The 27850-nt window shown below is 38.0% G+C and overlaps 1 protein-coding gene across 3 annotated transcripts in view; it reads right to left on the bottom strand.

Moving 5' to 3' along the window:
• Positions 1-27850, bottom strand: part of OPHN1 (oligophrenin 1) — a 567594-nt gene that overhangs the window by 390393 nt on the left and 149351 nt on the right. For all 3 annotated transcript variants that reach the window (XM_040265770.1, XM_040265772.1, XM_040265771.1), the window contains exons 4-5: positions 26009-26070; positions 9746-9817 (exon numbers count right to left, since the gene is read on the bottom strand). In XM_040265770.1, coding sequence (XP_040121704.1) covers positions 9746-9817; positions 26009-26070 — 134 coding nt within the window. The remainder of the gene's footprint in view (positions 1-9745; positions 9818-26008; positions 26071-27850) is intronic.

Below are 27850 nucleotides of genomic sequence, written 5' to 3'. Positions count from 1 at the left end.
TGAGTGCCGAAGAATTGATGCTTTTGAACTGTGGTGTTGGAGAAGACTTTTGAGAGTCCCTTGGACTGCAAGGAGATCCAACCAGTCCATTCTGAAGGAGATCAGCCCTGCGATTTCTTTGGAAGGAATGATGCTAAAGCTGAAACTCCAGTACTTTGGCCACCTCATGCGAAGAGTTGGCTCATTGGAAAAGACTCTGATGCTGGGAGGGATTGGGGGCAGGAGGAGAAGGGGACGACAGAGGATGAGATGGCTGGATGGCATCACTGACTCGATGGATGTGAGTCTGAGTAAACTCCGGGAGTTGGTGATGGATAGGGAGGCCTGGCATGCTGCGATTCATGGGGTCACAAAGAGTCAGACACGACTGAGCGACTGAACCTAACTGACAGCAACTCTAATGGCCAGGTCTCTTAATCTTGATGAACTTCTCTAGTTCCTTAAATCTTGCCTCAGGTGGTTTCTGGGCTGCTCCTCAGGTGATTAGCAAGGGTTTGAATTTGCCCTTTGGAACTCAGGGAAGATCATGGAGGCTGGAGTCCTGTCTACAAGAAACAGGGAAGAAAAGTCTTCCATGTCCAGGAATCCAACAGTGCCCTGCTTGGCATCTATATGATATTTGGGAAGGGAACCATCGTACTGTGTAACAGAAGATATCACACTGGCTAATCTGATGGGAACCACTGTCTTTGTGAAATGACTCAGCTACAAAACAGCTTTCTGACATTCAGAGTATTGAAAGAGCCTATCTACTGGGGCCTAAACAAACAAGTTAAACTGACAATAGATTTAACTGGCATATAAATTAACTCTGCAAATGGGTTGATTTGCATTATCTAGCAAAAGAGTCCCTGAGCAACAGTTCAAAATCTGTCCATTCAGGACCCACAAGAGATTATTGAGTATCACGAGTCACCCCCATGATGCTTGCCCCATCACCATTTCACAAATTTCACATAAGACATTTTATTATTTCAGTGTTGTTTCAAGAGTATCACCCCATTTGCAAGTCTGATACTGTAAAAAACAATATTGCATAGGAACCTGGAATGTTAGGTCCCTGAATTAAGCTAAATTGAAAGTGGTCAAACAGGAGATGGCAAGAGTGAACATCAACATTTTAGGAATCAGTGAACTAAAATGGGCTGGAATGGGCAAATTTAATTCAGATGACCATTATATCTACTACTGAGGGCAAGAATCCCTTAGAAGACATGGAGTAGCTCTCAAAGTCAACAAAAGAGGCCAAAATGCAGTTCTTCAGTGCAATCTCAAAAACGACAAAATGATCTCTGTTCTTTTCCAAGGCAAACCATTCAATATCACAGTAATCCAAATCTATGTCACATCCACTAATGCCAAAGATGCTGAAGTTGAATGATTCTATAAAGACCTATAACACTTCCCAAAATTGATACCAAAGAAAGATGTCCTCTTCATCATAGGGGACTGGAATACAAAAGCAGGAAGTCAAGAGATATCTGGTGTAACAGGCAAGGTTGGTCCTTGACTACAAAATGAAGGAGGGCAAAGGCTAACAGAATTTTGCCAAGAGAACTCACTGCTCATAGCAAACACCCTCTTCCAACAACACAAGAGAAGACTCTACACATGGACATCACTAGATGGTGAATACCAAAATCAGATTCATTCTATTATTTGCAACTGAAGATGGAGAAGCTTTATACGGTCAGCACAAAACAAGCCTGGGAGCTAACTTTGGCTCAGAATGTGAACTCCTTATTGTCAAATTCAGACATAAATTGAAGAAAGTAGTGATTAGTAGTGAAGAGATTAGATCTGATAGATTGAGTAACTGAAGAACAATGGACTGAGGTTTGTGACACTGTACAGGAGACAGAGATCAAGACCATTCCCAAGAAGAAGAAATGAAAAAAGGCAAATGGTTGTCTGAGGAGGCTGCTGCTGCTGCTGCTAAGTTGCTTCAAGTCATGTCCGACTCTGTGTGACCCCATAGACGGCAGCCCAACAGGTTCCCCCATCCTCAGGATTCTCCAAGCAAGAACACTGGAGTGGCTTGCCATTTCCTTCTCCAATGCATGAAAGTGCAAAGTGCAAGTGAAGTCACTCAGTGGTGTCTGACTCTTTGCAACCCCATGGACTTCAGCCTACCAGGCTCCTCCATCCATAGGATTTTCCAGGCAAGAGTATTGGAAAGTCTAATACATACAAGGTCACTGACGCTGAAAAGAGTCACTGCATGTCTCATCCTATGACCTCAGTCCTCAGAACTGTGTGCAGCTTTACCCGTTCTTGGAATAGGAACTGATAAGGAACAGAGAATCTTTGAGGAATAGAAAACAACATGCAGGAATCCTCCTGTTAAATGTTCCCTGACAAATCCAATTTACCATTGCAACAAAAACAATAAAATACTTAGGAATAAATTTACCTAAAGAAACAAAGGCTTATATACAGACACCTATAAAACACTGTGCAAGATAGCAAAGATGACACAAATAGGTGGAGAAATATACCATGTTTTTGAATTGGAAGAATCAATATAGAGAAAATGAGTATACTACCCAAAGCAATCTATAGAGTCAACCAATCACTATCAAGCTACCAACAGTATTCTGCACAAAACTACAACAAATAATTTTACAGTTTGTATGGAAACACAAAAAACCTTGAATAGCCAAAGCGATCTTCAGAAAAAATGGACCTGGAGGAATCAACCTTCCTGACTTCAGAATATATTATAAAACTACAGTCCTCAGGACAGTATGGCACTGGCACAAAGACAGAAATATAGGTCAATGAAAGAAAATAGAAAGACCAGAGATAAATCCATGCACCTATGGACACCTTATCTTTGACAAAGGAGGCAAAAATATACAATGGAGAAAAGACAATCACTTTGACAAGTGGTGCTGAGAAAACTGGTCAACCACTTGCAAATGAATGAAACTAGAACCCTTTCTAACACCATACACAAAAATTAACTCAAAATGTATTAAAGATCTAAATGTAAGACCAGAAACTATAACAGTCTTAGAGGAAAACAAAGGCAAAACACTCTGACATAAATCACAGCAAGATCATCTATGATATACCTTCCAGAGTAATGGATAAAAACAAAATTCAACAAATGGGAACTAATTAAACTTAAAAGGTTTTGCACAAGGAAAGAAACTACAAGCAAGGTGATAAGGAAGCCTTTAGAATGGGAGGACATAACAGCAAACAAAGCAACTGACAAGCAAAATTAATCTCTAAAATATACAAGCAGCTCATGCAGCTCAATACCAGAAAAATGAACAACCCAATCAAAAAGTGGGCCAAAGAACTAAACAGACATCTCTGCAAAGAAGACATACAGATGGCTAATAAGCACATGAAAAGATGCTCAAAATCACTCATTATTTGAGAAATGCCAATCAAAACCACCATGAGGTATCATCTCATATTGGTCAGAATGGCTGCCATCAAAATGTCTACAAACAATAAATGCTGGAGAGGGTGTGGATAAAAAGGAACCCTCTTACACTCAGTGGGAATGCAAACTGGGACAGCCAACTATGGAGAACAGTGTGAAGATTGCTTAAAAAACTGGAAATAGAACTGCCATATGATCCAGCAATCCCACTGCTGGGCATACACACCAAGGAATCCAGAATTGAAAGAGACACATGTACCCCAGTGTTCACTGCAGTACTGTTTACAACAGCCAGGACATGGAAGCAACCTAGATGTCTATCGGTAGATGAATGGATAAGGAAGTCATGGTACATACACACATGGAATATTACTCAGTTATAAAAAAAAGGACACATTTGAATCAGTTCTAATGAGGTGAATGAAACTGGAGCCTATTATACAGAGTGAAGTGAGTCAGAAAGAAAAACACCAATACAGTATATTAATGCATATATATGGAAAATAGAAAGATGGTAATGATGATACTATATGCAATGCAGCAAATGAGACACAGATGTAAAGAACAGACTTTTGGACTATGTGGGAGAAGGCGAGGGTGGGATGATTTGAGAGAATAGCAGTGAAACATGTATATTATCATATGTAAAATAGATGACCAGTTCAAATTCGATGTATAAAGCAGGGCACTCAAAGTTGGTGCTCTGGGACAACCCAGAGGGTTGGGGGTGGGGAGGGAGATGGAGGGAGGTTCAGGATGGGGGGGTCACATGTGCACCCATGGCTGATCTGTGTCAATGTGTGGCAGGGGCCACCACAGTGTTGTGAAGTGGTTGTCCTCCAGTTAAGATAAATAAAATTTTAAAAAGTAGAAATAAAAAAAAGAAATGTACAAATGATAGCACAGAAATGAATCATAGAAAACTACTACAAGAATTATATGTCTATAAAGTGGACAACTCATAAGACATAAAGAATTTTGTCGAAAGCCTTCCAAGACCAAACCAGAAAGAAAAAGAAAATATGAAAAGAAAAATCACAAGTACTGAAATTGAAACCATAACTTTAAAATTTCCAACAAACAAAACTCCATGACTACAGGGCTTGAAAGGTAAATACTATCAAATATTAAGACAAGAGATAACACCTATCCTTCTGAAACTCTGAAAAACTTGCAGATGAAGGAAAACTCAAGCTCATTCTATGAGGCCACCATCAGCCTGATAGCAAAAACAGAAAAAGATATCACACACATACACACAAAATTAAATGCCAATATCACTGCTGAACATATATGCTAAAATCCTCAGGAAAATACTAGAAAATTGAAATCACCAACACATTAAAAGGATCATACACCATGATCAAATGCAATTTATTCAAGTATGCAAAGATTCTTCAATATATGCAAATCAAAGCAATGCCCCACGTTAACAAACTGAAGAATAAAAAACATAATCATGTCAAAAATGAAGAAAAAGTTTTTTAAAAACTTCAACACCCATTTATAATAAAAACTCTCCATAAAGTAGGCATAGAGGGAATGTATCTCAACACAAAGGAAAATAGACAAACACACAGCAAACATCATTCTCAATGTTGAAAAAATGAAAGCATTTCCTGTAAGATCAGGAACAAAACAAGAATATTCACTCTCACCACTTTAATTCTACATAGCTAGCCACAGCAACTAGAGAAGAAAAAGAAAAGAAATCCAAAATGGAAAAGAAAATTGTCACTGTTTGCCCATGACAAGATACTATACATAGGAAATCCTAAAGATGCTACAAGAAAACTACTCGAGCTTATCAATGAATTTGGAAAAGTTGCAGGATACAAAATTAACACATAAAGATCTTTTGCATTTCTACACACTAACAACAAAATATTAGAAAGAAAAATTAAGGAAATAATTCCAATTCTCATCACATTAGAAAGAATAAATACAATGAACAAATCTACCTAAAACAACAACAACAAAAAAACTGTACTCAGAAAATTAAGGCACTGATGAAAGAAATCAAAGATGACAAAATAGAGAGATATACCATGTTCTTGGATTAGAAGAATCAATGCTGTGAAAATGACTATACTACCCAAAGAAATGCACAGATTCAAGCAATATCTATCAAATTATCAATGTTGTTTTTCATAAAATTAGGACAAAAATTTTTACAATTCATATGGAAACACAAAAGACCACAAATAGCCAAAGCAGTCTTGAGAAAAGAAAACAGATTTGGAAGAATCAGGATCCTTGACTTCAGACTATACTACAAAATTATAGTAATCAAAATAGGATGATACTGGCACAAAAACAGAAATATAGATCAATGGGATAGGGTAGGAAGTCCAGAAAAAAACTTATGCAACTAAGGTAAACTAATCTATGCCAAAGGAGGCAAGAATATATGATGGGTAAAAGATAGTTTCTTTAGTAAGTAGTGTTGGGAAAATTGGACAGCAACATGTAAAACTGAGATTAGAACACTCCCTAAAACCATACAAACCAGTCAGCCTAAAGGAAATCAACCCTGAATATTCACTGGAAAGACTCATGCTGAAGCTTCAATACTCTGGCCACCTGATGCAAAGAGAGAACTCACCTGTGGTGGATTCATGTCAATCTATGCCAAAACCAATACAGAATTGTAAAGTAAAAATTAAAAATAAATAAATTAATTAAAAAAATAATAAATATAAAAAAAATTTAAAAAAAAAAAAGGAGAGAACTCATTGGAAAAGACCCTGATGCTGGGAAAGATTAAAGGCAGGAGGAGAAGGGGATGACAGAGGATGAGATGGTTGGATGTCATCACTGACTTACTGGACATGAGTTTGAACAAACTCTAGGAGATACTGAAGGACAGGGAACCCTGGCATGCTGCAGTCCATCGGGGTCGCAAAGAGACACACATGACTCAGCAACTGAACAACAACACCACCACCATACATAAAAGTAAACTCAAAGTGGATTAAAGACAACATAAGATCTGATACTATAAAACTCCTAGAGGAAACTATAGGTTGAACACTCTCTGACATAAATGACTACAAGCCTTTTTTTGACCCACCTCCTAGAGTAATGAAAATAAAAATAAATTAATTAAACTTAAAAGCTTGTGCACAGCAAAGGAAACCATAAATAAAACAAAAGGACAACCCATAAAATGAGAGAAAATATTTGAAAATGAAATGTCCAAAAAGGAATCAATCTACAAAATATAAAAACAGCTCCTACAGCTCAATATCAATAAAATCAGTAACCCAATCAAAAAATGCACAGAAGACCTAAGGAGACATGTCTCCCAAGAAATCATACTGATGGCCAAAAAGCACATGAAAAATGCTCAATGTCATTAATCATTTAGTTCAGTTCAGCTCAGTCGCTCAGTCGTGTCTGACTCCTTGTGACCCCATGAATTGCAGCACACCAGGCCTCCCTGTCCATCACCAACTCCGGGAGTTCACTCAGACTCACATCTATCGAGCCAGTGATGCCATCCAGCCATTTCATCCTCTGTCGCCCCCTTTTCCTCCTGCCCCCAATCCGTCCCAGCATCAGAGTCTTTTCAAATGAATCAACTCTTTGAATGAAGTGGCCAAAGTACTTGAGTTTCAGCTTTAGCATCATTCCTTCCAAAGAACAACCAGGACTGATCTCCTTTAGAATCGACTGGTTGGATCTCCCTGCAGTCCAAAGAACTCTCAAGAGTCTTCTCCAACACCACAGTTCAAAAGCATCAATTCTTTGGCGCTCAGCTTTCTTCATAGTCCAACTCTCACATCCATACATGACTACTGGAAAAACCATAGCCTTGACTAGACGGACCTTAGTCGGCAAAGTAATGTCCCTGCTTTTGAATATGCTATCTAGGTTGGTCATAACTTTCCTTCCAAGGAGAAAGCGTCTTTTAATTTCATGGCTACAATCACCATCTGCAGTGATTTTGGAGCCCCCCAAAAATAAAGTCTGACACTGTTTCCACTGTTTCCCCATCTATTTCCCATGAAGTGATGGAACTGGATGCCATGATCTTCGTTTTCTGAATGTTGAGCTTTAAGCCAACTTTTTCACTCTCCTCTTTCACTTTCATCAAGAGGCTTTTTAGTTCCTCTTCTCTTTCTGCCATATGGGTGGTGTCATCTGCATATCTGAGGTTATTTATATTTCTCCCAGCAATCTTGATTCCAGCTTGTGCTTCTTCCAGCCCAGCGTTTCTCATGATGTACTCTGCATTAATTATTAGAAAAATGCAAATGAAAACTACAATGAGGCATCACTTCACAAACTTCAGAATGATCATCATCAAAGAAATCTATAAAGAATAAATGCTGGAGAAGGTGTGGAGAAAACGGAATCCTCACATACTGTTGGTGAGAATGTAAAATGACACAGCCACTATGCAGAACACTATAAAGATTCCATAAAAATCTATTAATAAAAGTAGAACTACCATATGACCCAGCAATCCCACTACTGGGCATATACCCAGAGAAAAAAGGAATTCAAAAAGATACCTGCACCCCAATATTCACTGAAATAGCTAGGAGATGGTATTACAGGGCTGTATATTGTCACCCTGTTTATTTAACTTATATGCAGAATACATCATGTAAAATGTTGGGCTGCATGAATCACAAGCTGAATCAAGATTGTCAGGGAAAATATCAACAACCTCAGATATGCAGATGATACAAATATAATGGCAGAGAGTGAAGACAAACTAAAGATCTCTTGATGAGGATGAAAGAGGAGTATGAAAAAGCTGGCTTAAAACTCAACATTCAAAAAACTAAGATCATGGCATCCAGTCCCATCACTTCATGGCAAATAGATGGGGGAAAAGTAGAAACAATGGTAGATTTTGTTTTCTTCGGGGCCAAAATCACTGCAGATGGTGACTGCAGCCATGAAATTAAAAGATGCTTGCTCCTTGGATGAAAATCTATGACAAACCTACACTGCATAGTAAAAAACAGATACATCACTTTGCGGACAAAGGTCCATTTAGTCAAAGCTATGGTTTTTCCAGTTCATGTATGGATGTGAGAGTTGGACTATAAAAAAATCTGAGCATCAAAGAATTGATGCTTTTGAACTGTGGTGTTGGAGAAGACTCTTGAGAGTTCCTTGAACTGAAAGGAGATCAACCAGTCAATCTTAAAGGAAATCAATCCTGAATATTCATTGGAAGGGCTGATGCTGAAGCAGAAGCTCCAATACTTTGGCCACCTGATGCGAAGAGCCAACTCATTGGAAAAGACCCTGATGCTGGGAAAGATTGAAGGCAAAAGGAGAGGGGGTGGCAGAGGATTAGATCATTAGATAGCATCACCAACTGAGTGGAAATGGGTTAGAGCAAACTCTGGGAGAATGTGTAGGACAGGGAAGCCTGGCAGGCTGCAGTCCATGTGATAGCAAAGAGTTGAACACAATTTATCAACTGAACAACAACAGGACATGGAAGCATCTTAGAAAATTCATTGGCAATAATTTATCCATCGATGGAACTTTGGGCTGTTTCCAATTTGGGGGCTATTATGAATAAAGTTTCTCCAAATATTCTCATGAAAAAGAAGAAATTTGACAGTTATTCAGGCCCCTTCACAAGACACTGGGGAATCAGAGAGATCCATGGGAATTTGACATTATCTGGTACAATGCTGCCAAGTAGAAATTTCTACAATAATGGAAATGTTCTATGTTTGCACTATCCAATACAACAGCCACTAGCCACATGTGACTCACTAAGCATTTGAAATGTGACTAGCATGTCTGAGAAACTAATTTTATTTTCTTTATATAGTTTTTGGCTACCACATTGGATAGCACAGATATAGACAGTATAGTTTAATGGAAAGAATGTGGGATTTGAAGCTAAATAGATCCTCAGTTTTAAATCTCAGTGACTGTCAGTTACTAATTACATCATGATAATTTTGGTCATGTTATTAATCTTGTTCAAACTTCAGTTTCCTTATTTGTAAAATGGGGATAATATCAGAACCTCACAGGATTGTTGTGATTAAGAGAATGAATGTAAAACACCTAGCCCAGGGCTTGGCACATAGTAAGTCATCTTTAAATAATATCTATCATTATCAAGTTCCCCATTTTCCATATGGAGAATCTGAAGTTCCAAAAGGAGAAGTATCTTGTCCACAGTTACAGAGGTAGCTGGAAGCACAGTCAGGAGCCAAATCCAGATTTTCTCACTTTCTGATAAGAAGTTTTCTTATAGAGATGAATCCTCCTCAAGCTTGAAGGGTGAAGGGTGGTAGCCCAAACAACTATCCACATGCTATAAATATATATATATACACACACATAGAGAAAATGTACCTTTGTGAAGCCTATTTGTTCCTTCCGGAAATTTTCCAGGGGTTTGATCAGCAAATCACTAGCATTGTGTACCTAGAGAAAAAGAAAAAACACACAAAATAACTTTCAAATTAGCAAGGTTCAGATTCAAGATTCACTGTTACTAGGATATTTCCTTATAATACAACATCAATGTGTATTAGTGCAAAATGTTAACTAGTGTGCTGGTTTGTTGTGTTTTGTTACTGTTTTCCCATATTGGTCTTTTAAAATCCAATGCTTTCAGAGAAAATGAGAAAGGAAACATTAGGGGCCTTTCTCTGTAACTTTACTGGTAGTATGATCTGAGTTTTTAATTGATCAATGTCCAGAGTTATGACCAGAAACAGACACAGGAAGCCTGAAGTATATGTGGAAAAGAGACAAAAGGGGAATGCAAAAACACATGAAAAGGGCAATTGCACCAAGTACAAATCATTTCATGGGAAGCAAATGAGTTAACAGTAATAGCACCAGGAAAGATCCCAGTATAAACTGTTTTCTAGCCCTGCCCTGGTTTGTCATAAAGCCAGAACATTTCCCTCAGAACTAGGAATTTATTACAGCATCACAGAGAATACTGGACCAGGCCTTCAAAAGACATAACTGTATGCTCAGAACCTGACAGGAACAGCCTTTCCACATACTAAAAATATTGGCAATATTGGTTTTGGAAATTAAAAACATCATTGCCAAACCAAAGCCCTTGTACACTGGGAAGGCAGAGATATACAAAGCTTTGTTGGTCATATAAACCTCTTGGGAATTTGCATCTATCCAATGCAACAGGCAGGGTTTGTTTTTTCAGAGGTGCAAGTTAGCTATGCTTTAATTTTGATCTATTACAAGGCAAGAAAAAAAAAGAGGGACTAGTTTCCTTATCTGATGAGACTGAAGTGTCAGTAAGACAAGTAATATCTTTATAACAAAAACAGAAGACAGACTAGAAAGCCAGTTTTGACCAGTCCTATGTTTTCCAAAAGTGAAAGTTGCTCAGTCGTGTCCGACTCTTGGCAACCCCATGAACTATACAGTCCACGGAATTCTCCAGGCCAGAATTCTAGAGTGGGTAGCCTTTCCCTTCTCCAGGGGATCTTCTCAACCCAGAAATCAAACACAGGTCTCCTGCATTGCAGGCAGATTCTTTACCAACTGAGCTATCAGGGAACCCCTTATTTTCCAAACTAAGAAGCAATTTTTAAACTATCAACAAAGAGCAAGGCAAGTTGAAGCATTAATACATATTGCATTCAGGTCCTACAAGCAGGACCTCTTATTTTGCAACCAGGTATGATTTAAGGTTCAAATAAATGGCAAACTCTCATCCAATCAAAGCTCCATGACTATCTTCAATTCAAAACAATAATATTCTTACTAAAATTACCAGCCTGTCTCTCTTGCCTAATACATGCTACTTTTCCATGGATTGTGAATTATGTGCTATCAACTTTGTGTACCCACCTGGAAATAAACTAATCTTTGGTGTCACAGATCACATACAGGGAGTAATTTTTTTTTCTTTACTACAGTGGAAGTTTTAAAGCATGGTCACCAATTCTATGATGCTCCTCCCACTGAGAAGAAAGGCCTCTATTCCCTCTACCTTGAATACAAGTGAGTTTGTTCCTGTTCTGAACCAACAAAATACAGCAGAAGTGATACTACATCACATCTCAGGCTAGGTCATAAAAAGCCAGTAACTTCCACTTGCTTGCCTTGAAACAGTCCTCATAAGACCTGAGCCACAGTATAAGAAGTTGAAATATCCTGCCACTACCAAGCTAGAGGGGTCAAATGTAGACATTCTTGTCAGTAGTTCAGCTGAGTTCAGGCTTCCAGTCATCTCACTAAGGAGTCAGATATGTAAATGAAGCTATTTTTTATCTTCCATACCACCCCATATCCCAAGTGAATACCACCACATAGAGCAGAAGAATCTCCCAGGTGATCCCTGCCTGAATTCCCAACCCCCCCAAAAAAAAAACATGAAATAAAATTAAATAGTTTTAGTTTAACTTGATAAGTTTTAGAATAGGGTGTTATGTAGCAACAGATCATTAGTAAATGAGTCTTTGATGGTTAACATATTACAAAAAGAAGGCATTGAAAGTACACTGTTTAAGTTCATTTTTTGCAGTCCTCAAAAACAGACCTTACTGTTGCCAAAAGAGTTCCCTTCAGAGTCAGAATGGCACCTAGGTAAGCCTCCTATCTTTAATTATAGAGAAAGTCTTGTTATCGAGATTTTTAAAGGACACTTTCAGAGGTACTACTACCTCCTCCACTATACTTGTTAAGAAATAAAGGCTTCTCTTTGTTTGTTTTCTCCATGGTTTCTTCCACACGTTAAACCTTGTTTATGAGAATGACTAAATATTTGCAGTTGTCACATGCTAGGACTGTGATCTTCCTCCATCTTCTACTAAAGCTTTTTTTTGGCCTCCTCTTAGAGAAATGATAAAAAGCTCTTTAACAGCTACCATACTGAGGTACACAAGTACTTTTACTACACTTCCAGGAGATGAAAGAGATGCAGTCAAGCAATAAATTCCTGGTATGTTGTAAAAGGCCTTCATTTAGCCCTACCTTCACAGCAGCATTCCTGGAATTAAATAGGAAGTGGGAAGGCAATACTCAATATATGATTGAAGAATTGAGTGAGCACACTATAATTAAAGACAGAAGAAAATTAGCTAGTCCTATGGAAAACAGCCAGAAGAATGGTGAGGAAAACATCTCAAAAGGTGTATATTTTAGAACTTTGGGATCAATAAAAGAGGTCAAGAAACAAATAGAGCTTAAGAGCTGTACAGATTACATTTCTACTGGCATCTGAATGAAATGGGGGTGAATGTCTTTGAGATCAAATTTGTAGCAGTCCAAAAACTCTTGTGATAGAAGAAAACATTAAACTAGTGGGGCATCTAATAGGCTCCGGGAAGACTACCCATATTGAACTCTTAAGTATCTTTTCAAAAGCAAATTTCTTAAATGAAGAAAATTCCCAAAGTCACATTTCCACAATCCTAATCTTTTAGGTAACAAAAGATAAGTAGAAACATTTATATGATCAGTGTTTTTTTCTATTTTTGCAACACTTCCATATTCATTTTATCATTTGGCGTATATACAACAAACTTGGGAGGTGGGAAGTATTTTCTCACTTTACATATAAAAAAAGGGAGACTAGAAGAAATAAAGTGATTAGTGTGAAGTCAACAACCAAGTTATTGGCACAGCAATTATTTCCCTGCTTAAAGGCCCTGCTTTCAATCCTAACTCTCCAGGAGCCAAGATAAAATGGTACCAGTATTCTGAGAAATCATACTGTTGAAAAGGAAGAGTGATTACTTCCTGTTGAAGCAGGAAGAGTGATTACTTCCTGTTGAAGCAGGAAGATTAAAGAGCTCTTGCTATCAGAATAAATGGGTTTAACAAAACTGAGCTGCCAATAGAAAGTCATCTAATGACAGAAAGGGAAGATAGACCATTTTGTGGTCCTTTACATTGCTTCCAATTCAACCACATGCTCCTAATAAAAATAAATATTGAACAACATAGTTACTTCCATATTAAAGTCTCAAATAACTTTGGAGTGTGGCTAAAGACATGCATTTCTACCAATTTTTCCAGGTGACACTGCTGGTATGGGTCTAGAGTTTTTTATTTTTTGTTTTTTGTTTTTCAACTGTTAAAATAGTTCACAAAAAAATATATCCAAAAAAAATAAATCTAATAGGAGGGAACTATAAAACTCTGATGAAAGAAATCAAAGAAGGTATAAATAATGAAGAGATAATTGATGTTCATGAATAGTAAGACAATATTTCTAAGATGTTAGTTTGTCCCAACTTAATCTATAGATTCAACATAATACCAAAATCCCAGCAATTTATTTTGTGGATATTGATAAATAGGTTCTAAAGTTCCTACCCTAATTCACAATTTATTTACAAAGTTACATTAAATCAAGATAGTGTGGTATTGGTCCATAACATTTTTCACAGAGCTAGAACATATAATAGACAAAAGTTTCAGAATTTCCAAAACAATCCTGAGGAAAAAGAACAAAGCTAGAGACATAACTCACCCAGACTTAAGACAACATTACAAACCTACAGTTATCCAAACAGCATGGTATTGGCACAAATGCAGATCAATAGAAAGGAATATCAATTCATTGGAAGGAGTGATGCTGAAGCTGAAGCTTCAATACTTTGGACACCTGATGCAAACAGCCAACTCATTGTAAAAGACCTTAATGCTGGGAAAGACTGAGGCAGGAGGAGAAGAGAGTGACAGAGGATGAGATGTTGGATGGCATCACTGACTCAATGGACATGAGATTCAGCAAAGTCCAGGACATACTGAAGGACAGGGAAGTCTGGCATGCTGCAGTTCACGGGGGTCACAAAGAGTAAGATACAACTTAGCCACTGAACAACAACAAGAAAAGAATAGAGAGCCCTGAAGTAAATCTACAGACAAATAGTAAATTAAACTATAAGAAAGGATGCAAGAAGAATATACAGTGGATAAAATATAGTCTCTTCAATAAGTGGTGTTGGAAAAGCTGGACAGTTACGTGTACATCAATGAAATTAGAATGCCCCTCACACTCTATATAAAAATGAACTCAAAATGGAAGAAAGATCTAAATATAAGACATGACACCATAAAAATTCTAGAAGAGAACATAGGCAAAGCATTCTCTGACATAAATCAGCAATGTTTTCTTAGCTCAGTTTCTGAAAACAAAATAAATAAAAGCAAGAATAAACATGAGATGTAATGAAACTTAAAAGCTCTTGTACAGCAAAGAAATCATCAAACTGAAAAAACAACCTACAGAATAGAAGAAATTATTTGCAAACAATGTGAATAACAAAGAGTTAATAGCCAAAATATACAAACAGCTCACACAATTTAATATTAAAAAATTAAAAAGTAGACAAAAGATCTAAATAGACATTTTTCCAAAGAACTATAGATGGTCAAAAGTCACATGAAAAGGTACTAAATATCACTAAATAATTAGAGAAATGCAAATCAAAACCACGAGGTATCACCTCACACATTCGCAGGATCATAGAGAAAGCTAGGGAATGCCAGAAAAACATCTACCTCTGTTTCATCGACTACACAAAAGCCTTTGACTGTGTGGATCATAATAAACTGTGGAAAGCTCTTAAAGAGATGGGAATACCAGACCATTTTACCTGTCTCCTGAGAAACCTATATGCAAGTCAAGAAGCAACAGTTAGAACTCTGTATGGAATAACTGGTTGGTTCAAGATTGAGAAAGAAGTACAACAGGGCTGTCTGCTGTCACCCTGCTTGTTTAATCCATATGCTGAGCACATCATGAGAAATGCCAAGCTGGATAAGTTGTAAGCTGGAATCAAGATGGGTGGGAGAAAGATCAGCAACCTCAGATATCTGGATGATACCATTCTAATGGCAGAAAGCAAAGAGGAACTAAAAAATCTCTTGATGGGGGTGAAGGAGGAGAGTGAAAGAGCTGGCTTAAAACTAAATATTAAAAAAAACTAAGATCATGGCATCCAGCTCCATCACTTCATGGTAAATAGAAGGGCAAAAAGTGGAAGCAATGACAGATTTTTTCTTTTGGGGCTCTAAAATCACTGCAGATGGTGACTGTAGCCATGAAATCAGAAGACGTTTGCTTCTTGGCAGGAAAACAATGGCAAACCTAGACAGTGTGTTGAAAAGCAGAGACATTATTTTGCTGACAAAGGTCCATACAGTCAAGGCTATGGCCTTCCCAATGGTCATGTACGGTTGTGAGAGGTGGACCATAAAGACAGCAGAGCACTGAAGAATTGATGCCTTCCAATTATAGTGCTTCTCTTGTGGCTCAGAGGTTAAAGCGTCTGCCTGCAATGTGGGAGACCTGGGTTCGATCCCCGGGTCAGGAAGATCCCCTGGAGAAGGAAATGGCAACCCATTCCAGTATTCTTGCCTGGAGAATCCCATGGACTGAGGAGCCTGGTGGGCTACAGTTCACAGTGCCACAAAGAGTCAGACACTCTGAGTGACTTCACTTTCACTTTCAACTGTGGTGCTGGAGAAGACTCTTGAGAGTTCCTTGAACAGCAAGGAGATCAAACTAGTTAATCTTAAGGGAAATCAACCTTGAATACTCATTCAGAAGGACTGATGTTGAAGCTGAATCTCCAGTAATTTTTTATCATCTGATGTGAACAGTTGACTCACTGGAAAAGACCCTGATGCTGGGAAAGATTGAGGGTAGAAGGAGAAAAGGGCATGAGAGGATGAGATGGCAGGATGACATCACCAATGTAATGGACATGAACTTGGACAGATTTTGGGAGATGATGAGGGACCAGGGGACTTGGTGTGCTGCAGTCCATGGGGTCACAAAGAGTCAGACACAAGGGGCAAGTGAACAACATCACCTCACACTGGTCAGAATGGTCATCATTAAAAATTCTACAAATAATAAATACTAGAGAGTATACAGAGAAAAGGGAACCCTTACACAGTTTGTGGGAATGTAAAGTGGTGCATCCACTATGGAAAACAGTATGGAGGTTCCTTAAAAAACTAAAAATAGAGCTACTATATGATCTAGCAATCACACTCCTGTGGATATATCCAAAAAAAATGAGAATTTAATTCCAAAAGATACATGTACCCCAATGTACATAGCAGCACTATTACAACAGCCAAGACATAGAAACAACCAAGTGCCCATCAACACATGTTTGGCTTAAGAAGATGTGATATATATATCACATCTTACACATATCATATACACACACACACACACATACATATATATATATATATATATATATATATATATATATATATTCATTCTGTGCTTAGTCGCTAAATCATGTCTGACTCTTTGCAAGCCCATGGACTCTAGCCCATCAGGCTCCTCTGTCCATGGGGATTTTCCAAGCAAGAATAGTGAAGTGGGTTGCTATGCCCTCCTCCAAGGGTTCTTCCCAACTCAGGATCGAACTCAGGGCTCCCACATTGCAGTCAGATTCTTTACTGTCTGAGCCACCAGGGAAGCCCATACACATGTGGTATATATATACACTATATATATATAGTATATGTAGTATATATAGTATATATATAATATGTATATATAAATATATATATGTATATATAAGCATAGATTCATACAATGGAATATTGCCATTTGCAGCAACAGGGATGGACCTAAAGACAACCATACTAAGTGAAGTAAGTCAGACAAGTACCATATAATATCATTCACATGTGGAAGCTAAAAAATAATACAAGTGAATCTATATACAAAACAGAAACACACTCACAGACATAAAAAGTAAATTTACAGTTACCAAGGGGATAGGATTAACACAAACAAACTACTATACCTAAAATAGAAAAGCAATGAGGATTTACTGTATAGCACAGGGAACTATATTCAACATCTTATAATATCTGATAATGGAAAATAATTTTAATATATATGTATCTGAATCATGGGCTTGCCCAGTGGCTTGGGAATAGAGAATCCACCTGCAATACAGAAGACATGGGTTCAGTCCCTGATTCAGGAAGATTCCGTGGAGAAGGAAATAACAATACACTCCAGGATTCTTGCCTGGGAAATCCCATGGACAAAGGAGTTTGACAGGCTACAGTCCATGGGATCACAAAAGATTCAGACATGACTAAGTGACTAAACAAGAGCAACATATAATACAATATTTAAATTAACTATATTTCAATATTTTTAACTTTGCAAAAAAATGTATAATATTGCTGAAGAAATAGACAAATAGATCAGTGGAAGAGAACAGAGCCCAGATATAGATTCACACAAAAATAATCCATTGATCTTTGCCAAAGAAGCTAAAGTAATTCAATGGAAAAAGGACAGTCTTTTCAGAAACAGTGATGAAACAACCAGATATCCACATTTTAAAAAAAAATCTGGAGACAATCTTTACAGTTTCTCAAGAATTATCTCAAAAGGGGAAAAAGGCCAGAAAAAGATGGCAGAGGAGTAAGATAGGGAGATGGTTAGCCTCCCCACAAATACATCAAATACTCAATAAGATATGGAACAACTACAAAGCAACCTGTAGGCGACAGCAGAAGACCTCAGGCCTCCAGGGGGCAGGCTAAGCTCCCTGGAATGAGGTAGGAGAGAAGATGGAGACATACAGGCCTCCAGGGGGCAGGCTAAGCTCCCTGGAATGAGGTAGGAGAGAAGATGGAGATATAAAAAGGGAAAAGGCACAGAACATCTGGACGGGAGCTTGTGCACTGAGAGAGGGAGGGAGGGAATTCGGTAACAGGGGCAGTTGCCATGAGCTGGGAGGCAACCTCATTATGGGGAGGGTTATCTGCACAATCTCAGAAGGCTGGACAAAGCAGAGACTTGGAGGTCGGAGAACAGAGAAGGCTGCACTTCTCAGCCCATAGACAGCTCACAGACTGTGGTCCCAACCAGACATCGGGCTCAGGGAACTGAAACAAGCCCACAGAAGCCCTGTGGTGCAGAGGGCAGACCCAGGGTGCCAAGAGAGGCGTGGCATACAAACCTCTGTAACACACACAAACCTCACAGCATAGAGAGCAGGCCCGGGGATCCAAAAGAATACACAAGCCCTGCGACACAGAGGGCAGGCCCAGTGAGACAGGACAAGTGCACACAAGTCCCCCCCTCACCCGCTCCATGCAGAGAGTGGGCCTGAGACAAGTGCACACAATACCTGCAACATAGAGGGTGGGTCCAGTGAACCAAGCAAATGCACACAAGCCCTGTGACATATAGGGCAACCTCAGGGGACTGAGGGAAGCCCATACACGTCTCCGTGATGCAAAGGGAAGGGTCAGGGAGCAGAGAAAAGATCCATACAAGCCCCGACTTAGGAAGCTTTGGTCTGCAACCCAAGGCAAGACCAGAAAACAGAAGCACCAGCGAAGATTCCAGGGACAAGTAGGGGGCTGGTGACATTAAATTATCCTGAGAGGGCCACTTCAAAACGGCTGTGGAAATAGACGTGTCTAACACTGACAAAGCCAGAAGGATTGTCCAAAGGTATACTGAACTGACAGACACCCCCCAAACCGACAGACACCCCCCAAACCGACCAATGTACACTGCACTGCCCTTCAGAGAGACGAGATTCAGCTCCATCAACCAGAAGAACACAGGCACAAGCTCCCACAACCAGGAAAACGTCACAGGACATTAATCCAACCCTATCCATGGGGGCAAACTCCACAAACAAGAAGAACTACCATCTTGAGAACTTTTTTTTTCTTATGAATCACTGTTTATTCCCCCTGCATACTTCCATGTTCACATTACCCTTTTGCAGTGCTGTGGAGTTGTCCTCTTTGTTTTTCTTGTTTAAAAAAATTCTTTTTAAGATTTTTTTCACCATTTTTTGTGATTTTTGTGATTTTGTTTTTTTATATATTTGACTGCTTTCTTAAACTTCTTTATCAGCTGTAGCTATTCCTGAATATATACAAACCTCGGTCACATGTCTCTATTTATCTTTGCTTTGCTATTTTTTCTCTTTTATTTACCCTCTCTTTCATGCCCTTCCTTTTCTCTTTTCTCTCCCTTCTCCTCTTTCTTTTCTCTTTCTCTTCTCCCTTTTTTCCTTCCTTCATTTTCTTTTTTCATCATGTAACTTAAATTGTTGTGCTATCTTTGCTATATTCCCCAGATAGCACTCTGCTGAGGCTCAGCTTTAAATACTGAACATTAGTGAGCTCTGCTTTTAATTGGTCATTATCAACTTTGGTTTCCCTTGTTCACTAAGTCAGTCACCTGTACTCTTTTCTTTAGAATATTTTGGTTATAACTGTGTGTGTGGAAGTATGTATGTGTCCCATTATTTCTGTAATTACCTGCTTGATCTGCTTGATCTCCTCTAACTAGAACACAGGCACAAGTCACCCCTAACAAAAAGTCAATGCAAACCACTCAACCAACCTTTCTCTCCAAGGGCAAAAAGCAAAAGGAAGAAGGAATACAATTATAAAACCTGTGAAAAGGAGACTTCAAATGGAGCAAGTTAGAAAAAAGCATGGAAAGACAGAGGAATAGAGAACAAATGAAAGAATAAGGTAGAAACTCACAAGAAAAAATAAATGAAGAGGAAATAGGCAATCTACTTGGAAGGGAATTCAGAACAATGACAGTAAAGACGTTCCAAAGACTTGAAAATAGAATGGAGAAAATGCAAGGAACAACACAGTTAATATAATCACCAAGGATGTAGAAAAAAATAAAGAATAAACAAACAGATAATGAATAACACAATTACTGAAGTTAAAATATTCTAGAAGGAAACAATAGCACAATAACTGAGGCAGAAGAATGGATAAGTGAGCTGGAGGACAGAATGGTGGAAATAACTGCTGAAGAGCAGAATAAAGGAAAAAGAATGAAAAGAATTGAGGATATTCTCAGAGACATTTGGGACAACAATAAATGCACCAATATTCGAAATATAGGTGTCCCAGAGTAAGAAGGAAAGAAAGAAAGGCACTGAGAAATATTTTTGAAGAAATTATAGTTGAAAACTTCCCCAACATGGGAAAGGAAATAGTCAAGTCCAAGAATCACAGAGAGTCCCTTAGAGGATAAACCCAAGGAGAAATACATTGAGACACATATCAACCAAGCTAACAGAGATTAAACACAAAGAATACTAAAAACAGCAAGGGAAAAGCAACATACAAGGGAAAACCTACATGATAAACAGCAGATCGTTTAGCAGAAACTATAAAACTCTTAGAGGAAAATACAATCAGAATACTTGACAACATGCTCAAAGCAAGATCCTCTATGACCCACCTCCTAGAGTAACAGAAATAAAAATAAAGGTAAACAAGTGGGACTTAATTAAACTTAAAAGCGTTTGTATAGAAAAGGAAGCTGAAAACAAGGTGAAAAGACAACCCTTCAAAATGGGAGAAAGTAATAGCAAAGGAAACAACTGACAAAGAATTAATTTCGAAAATATACTATCCACTCATATAACTCAATACCAGAAAAACAAACAGCCCAATCAAAAAGTGGGGAAAAGACCTAAAGAGACATTTCTCCAAAGAAGACATACAGATAGCTTCTGTAAAAGAAGCTAGCTGTATGAAAAGATGCTCAACATCACTCATTATTAGAGAAATGCAAATCAAAACAACACTGAGATACCACCTCACACCAGTCAGAATAGCCATCATCAAAAATTCTATAAACAATAAATGCTGGAGAGGGTGTGGAGAAATGTAGATTGATACAGCCACTATGGAAGACAGTATGGAGATTCCTTAAAAAACCAGGAATAAAACCACCACATGACCCCGCAATCCCATTATTAGGCATATAACCTGAGGAAACCAAAATTGAAGAAGACACATGTATCCCAATGTTTACTGCACTACTATTTACAATAGCTAGAACATAGAAGCAACCTAGATATCCATTGACAGATGAAAGGATAAAGAAGCTGTGATACATATATACAATGGAATATTACTCAGCCATAAAAAGGAATGCATTTGAGTCAGTTCTAATAATGTGGACATACCTAGAGCCTATTAAGCAGAGTGAAGTAAGTCAGAAAGAGAAATATAAATATCATATACTAAGGCATATATATGGAATCTAGAAAGATGGTACTGATGAATTTATTTTCAGGGCAGCAATGGAGAAACAGACATAGAGAACAGACTTATGGACATGAGGGGAGGGGGAGGAGGGAGAGGGGGAGATTTATAGAGAGAGTAACATGGAAACTTACAATACCATATGTAAAATAGATAGCCAATGGGAATTTGCTGTATGGCTCAGGGAACTCAAACAGGGGCTCTGTGACAATCTAGAAGGGTGGGATCAGGAGGGAGATGGGAGGGACATCCATGAGGGAGGGGATGTGGGTATACTTATGGCTGATTCTTGTTGATGTTTAACAAAAAATAAACATCAGTCTATGTCTGATGCAGGATATGACACGCTTGGGGCTGACGCGCGGGGATGACCCAGAGAGAGGTTGTGGGGAGGGGGGTGGGAGGGGGGTTCATGTTTGGGAACGCATGTACACCTGTGGTGGATTCATGTCAATCTATGCCAAAACCAATACAGAATTGTAAAGTAAAAATTAAAAATAAATAAATATATTAAAAAAATAATAATAAAAAAATAAAATTATATAATGACCCTTCAATTAAAAATAAATAAATTTTTTAAAAAGAAAACAAACAAAAAAAGAATTAGTTCAAAAGGGTCATAGACCTAAATGTATAACATAATTATAAAACTCCTACAAGATCTTAATGCCAGTGCATAAGTGTGTCCAATTCTCTGTGACCCTTTGGATTGTAGCCCATGAGGCTCCTCAACACGGGGAATTTTTCAGGCAAGAATATTGGCGTGGGTTACCATTTCCTCCTCCAGGGGAATTTCCCAACCCAGGGACTGAACATGCATCTCCTGTATTTCCTGTATTACAGGAAGATACTCTACCCATTGAGCCTTAGGGAAGCCTTACAAAATAACATATGAAACCATATAGATGACTTGTTTGGTAATGCCTTTTTAGATACAACCCCAAAAGCATGATTGATGAAAGACCTGATAAAATAGACTTCATTCAAATTCAAAACTTCTGCTCTGCAAAAGACTTTCTTAAAAAATGAAAAGATAAGTCACAGACTGGAATATTTTATGCAAAGAACATTTCTGATAAAGGACTGGCATCCGAAATATACAAAGAAATCTTAAAACTTAACAATAGGAAAAAGAAGTTAAGACAAAGAGTCAAATACTACTGAGAGACTTTCACTTTCAAGAAGTAGGCAAAAGACATGAATACATCCCTCATGAAAGATGATGTATAGATAGCAAATAAGCATATCGAAATATGTTCCAAATCAAATGTCATCAGGAAAAAGCAAATTACAACAGCAAACATTTACCATTATACACAAAGGAACATTTCATTTAAGGATGGGCATGATAAATGACAGAAACGATAAGTACCTAACAGAAGCAGAAGACATTAAGAAGAGGTGATAAGAATACATAGAAGAACTATACAAAAAAGGTCTTAATGACCCAGATAACCACGATGGTGTGGTCACTCACTCAGAGCCACACATCTTGGAGTGTGAAATCAAGTGGCCTTAGGAAGCATTACTAAGAACAATACTAGTGGAAGCAATGGAATTACAGCTGAGCTATCTGAAATCCTGAACAACGATGCTGTTAAAGTGCAGCAATCGATATGTCAGCAAATTTGGAAAACCTACCAGTGGCCACAGGACTACTGGAAAAGGTCAATTTTCATTCCAACTGCAAAGAAGGGCAATGCTAAAGAATGTTCAAACTAATGTACAATTACACTCATTTCACATGTTAGCTAAGTAATGATCAAAATCCTTCAAGCTAAGCTTCAGCAGTATGTGAACTGAGAACTTCCAGATGTACAAACTGGATTTACAAAAGGCAGAGGAACCACAGATTGAATTGCCAACATTTGCTGGATCATAAAGAAAGCAAAGGAAGTCCAGAAGAATACCTACTTCTGCTTCATTGACTACACGAATGTCTTTGACTGTGTGGACAACAACAAACCATGGAAAATTCTTAAAGAGATGGGAATACAAGACCACCTAACCTGTCTCATGAGAAACTGGTATGCAGGTCAAGAAGCAACAATTAGAACCAGACATAGAAAAATGGACTGGTTCGACATTGGGAAAAGATTATCTCAAGGCTGTATATTGTCACCCTGCTTATTTAACATGTATGCAGAATACCTCATGTGAAATGCTAGACTGGATAAAACACAAATTAGAATCAAGATTGCTGGGAGAAATGTCAATGACCTCAAATATGCAGATGATACCACCAATGTGCAAAAACTGAAGAGGAATTAAAGAGATTCTTGATGAGGGTAAAAGAGGAGAGTGAAAAGCTGGCTTAAAACTCAACATTCAAAACACTAAGATCATGGCATCTGCTACCATCATTTGCTGGCAAATAGAAGAGAGAAAAGTAGAAGCAGTGACAGATTTTATTTTCTTTGGCTCCAAAATAACTGTGGGTGGTGATTGCAGCCATGAAATTAAAAGACACTTGGTCCTTGGAAAGAAAGCTATGATAAACCTAGACAGCATACTAAAAATCAGCAACTTCACTTTGCCAACAGAAATCTGTATAGTCAAAGCTATGGTTTTTCCAGTAGTAATGTACTGATGTGACAGTTGGACCATAAAGAAGGATGAGTGCTGAAGAATTGATACCTTCGAATTCTAGTCCTGCTGAAGAATTGATACCTTCAAATTCTAGTCCTGGAGAAGACTTTTCAGAATCCTTTGGGCTGCAAGGAGATCAAACCTTGCAGTTAATCATAAAGGAAATCAGCCCTGAATATTCACTGGAAAGACTGAGGCTGAAGTTCAAGCTCCAGTACTTTGGCCACCTGATGCAAAGAGCCAACTCATTGGAAAAGAACTTAATGCTGGGAAACTTTGAAGGCAGGAGAAGAAGGAGGCAACAGATGATGAGATAGTTAGCATCATCAACTCAATGGACATGAGTTTGGGCAAACTCCAGGAGATAGTAAAATACAGGGAAGTCTGGCACGCTGCAGTCCATGGAGTCACAAAGAGCTGAACATGACTTAGCAACTAAACAACAATGAAAATACATATTAGAGTGGGTGAAATCCAAATCACAGCCAAAATCAAAAGCTTGCAATGATGTGCAGCAACAAGAACTGTCATTCATGGCTGGTGAGATTGCAAAATGGTACAGCCACTTTGGAAAACAGTTAGGCAGTTTTTTACAAAGCTAGACCTATTCATCACACAATCTAGAAATTGTATCCCTTAGAATTTACTGAAAAGAGCTGAAAATTTATATCCACATAAAAATCTGTATACAGATGTGTATGGAAGTTTTTTCATAATTGCCAAAACTTGGGAGTAACCAATATATTCTTCATAAGGTGAAACAATGAAGAAACCATGGCACATCCATATAATGGAATATATACTATAACATATTATTCACTGACCAAAAGAAATGAGTTATGAAGCCATGAAACGACATAGAGGAACTTTAAATGCATGTTGCTAAGTCAAAGAAGCCAATCTGAAAAAGCCATATTATACAACTCCAATTATATGACATTCTAGAAGAGGCAAAACACAGAAAAAGATAAGTGTTTGTCAGGGGTTTGGGTGTCAGAAAAGGTAGAGGGAATCACAGGAGATTTTTAGGGCAGTGAAAATATTCTGTATGATGAAACTTTGATGTTGTATATATGTCATTAAATATTTGTCAAAAGTGATAACATATTCAACACAGAAATTGAACCCTAAAGTAACTATGGACTTTAGCTAATAATATTGTGTTGATATAGGTTCATTAATTGGAACAAATGCAAGTTGTTAATAATAAGGGAAACCACACATGCACGATGTTAATAATAAGGGAAACTATATGGGGAGTGGTGGCAAGGAGAAAGGGAGTACAGTTTACCTCTGAACAGTGTAAGTGTTAAGGGCATAAGCCCCAACCCTGTGCAGTCAAAACTCTACATATAGCTTTACACTCAGTCTTCCAGTGCCTGAGGTTCTGTACCCATAAATTCAACCAAAGTCAGATCATGTAGTACTATAGTATTCATTGAAAAGTACCCACATATAAGTGGACTCACAGACCTCAAACACATGTTCAAAGGGCATCTGTATATGAAATCTCTGTATTTTCACTCAATTTTTCTACAAAACTAAAACTGCTCTAAATATCAAAGTCTATTAATATTAAAATGAATTAGATTTTAAATGTAAGAAAAAAAGTTATCACATAGATATAAATAAAACTATCACATTTAAATGTAAACATATAAATATAAACTCACTATTCCTAAAAGCAGATAAACACAAATAGATAATTTGTTTAAGAACACTAAAGACCACAATTTTTGTCAATATGTTCAACAGCCAAATTTAATGTCCTCTCAAGTCTTATCTCACTGAAATGAATAGAGTGATTTCCCTTTAAACTCTCAGAATGGGAACTTGAGATAGAATAACCAAATCAAATTCCAGTCTTTATAGTACCCAGGTAGTAATGAGAAAGAAATTCAAACAAAAAAGCAACACTCCAACTAATGAGGACAGAAAAAATGTCCAAAGTCAGCCATGATCTTGGTTCCAGGCCAAGTGTTAATGACCTACCATCATCATCCTCTCGTTTTCTACTTCGTTGAGCAATTCAGCAAATTCTTTGAAGGATTCAGCTGAAAGGACAGAATAAAAGATAAACCAAATTAATTATGGTACTTGATGGGCAAGTGGGCAGAGGTCTAAGGGAAAAGAGGTAGAAACCAGTGCCACAACCCAATGGCACCACTACAGGTGTCAAATCTAAGGACAAAAGAAGAAAAGTTCAGTACCTATTCAATTCAATATTGATTTCCTTTTTCCTTCTCTTTTCTTGAGGGAATGCTCCTACCTCAGCTTTTCCCTGCAGTTGTATTGATATATAATTGACATATAACATTCTGTAAGTTTAAAGTGACTTTGACAAGTGCTAAAATAATAAATAAAAGTTAAACATATAGTTATCATATGATTCAACAGTTCCATGCCTTGTATATTTGCAAAACAACTTAAAACATATCCAGACATCCATTTCTGTACAAATATTGTTGACTGTTTTATTCACTGTTTGTTGCTCAGTCTATTCAGTATGTCCGACTCTTTGCAACCCCATGGACAGCAGCACATCAAGCTTCCCTGGCCTTTACTCACTCTCGGAGTTTGCTCTAACTCATGTCCATTGAGTTGATGATGCTATACAACCACCTCATCCTGGCCCTCTATTCCTTTTCTCTTCAATTTTGACCATCATCAGGGTCTTTTCAATAAGATGGCTCTTTTCATCAGGTGGCCAAAAGACTAGAGCTTCAGCTTCATTCCTACCGATGAATATTCAGGGTTGATTTCCTTTAGGATTGACTGGTTTAATGTCCTTACTGTCCAAGGAACTCTGAAGAGTCTTCATCAGTATCACAGATTGAAAGCATCAATTCTTAAGCACTCAGCTTTCTTTATGGTCCAAATCTAACATCCTTACACGATTACTGGAGAAAAGAAAGCTTTGACTATACAGACCTTTGTCAACAAAGTGATGTTGTTACTTTTTAATATGTCCTTTAGGTTTGTCATACCTTTTTTCTTCCAAGAAGCAAATGTCTTTTAATTTCATGGTTTCAGTCACCGTCCACAGGGATTTTGGAGCCCAAGAAAATATAATCTACCACAGTTTCCATTTTTTCCCCATCTATTTGCCATGAAGAGATGGGACCAGAGGCCATGATCTTAGATTTTAAATGCTCAGTTTAAGCCAGCTTTTACACTCTCCTCTTTCACTATCATCAAGAGGCTTTTAAGTTCCTCTTCATTTTCTATCATTAGGGTGGTATCATCAGCATATCTGAAGTTATTGATATGATTCTCTGCAATCTTGATACCAGCTTGTGATTCATGCAGCCTAACATTTTGCATGATGGATTCTGCATAGAAGTTAAATAAGCAGGGTAACAAGACACAGCCTTGACATACTCCTTTCCTAATTAGGAACCAGTCTGCTGTTCCTTGTCTGGTTCTAACTGTTGATTCTTGACCTGCATACAGGTTTCTCAAGAGGCAGGTAAATTGGTTAGTATTTCCATCTCTTTAAGAATTTTCCAGTTTCTTGTGATCCACAAAATGGACCAGTACAAAATGAAGCAGGGCAAAGGCTACCAGAGTCTTGCCAAGAGAACACACTGGTCACAGCAAACAACCTCTTCCAATAACACAAGAGAAGACTCTACACATGGACATCACCAGACGGTCAATACTGAAATCAGATTGATTGTATTCTTTGCAGCCAAACAAAGAAGCTCTATACAGTCAGCAAAACAAGATCAGGAGCTGACTATGGCTCAGATCACGAACTCCTTATTGCAAAATTCAGACTTGAATTGAAGAAAGGAGGGAAAACCACTACACCATTCAGGTATGCCCTAAACC

Source organism: Oryx dammah, unplaced genomic scaffold, assembly GCF_014754425.2.
Source record: "Oryx dammah isolate SB20612 unplaced genomic scaffold, SCBI_Odam_1.1 HiC_scaffold_23, whole genome shotgun sequence".
NCBI lineage: Eukaryota > Metazoa > Chordata > Mammalia > Artiodactyla > Bovidae > Oryx > Oryx dammah.
Note: the sequence above shows the minus strand (reverse complement) of the source record. Positions and strands in the feature narration are given on the sequence as shown.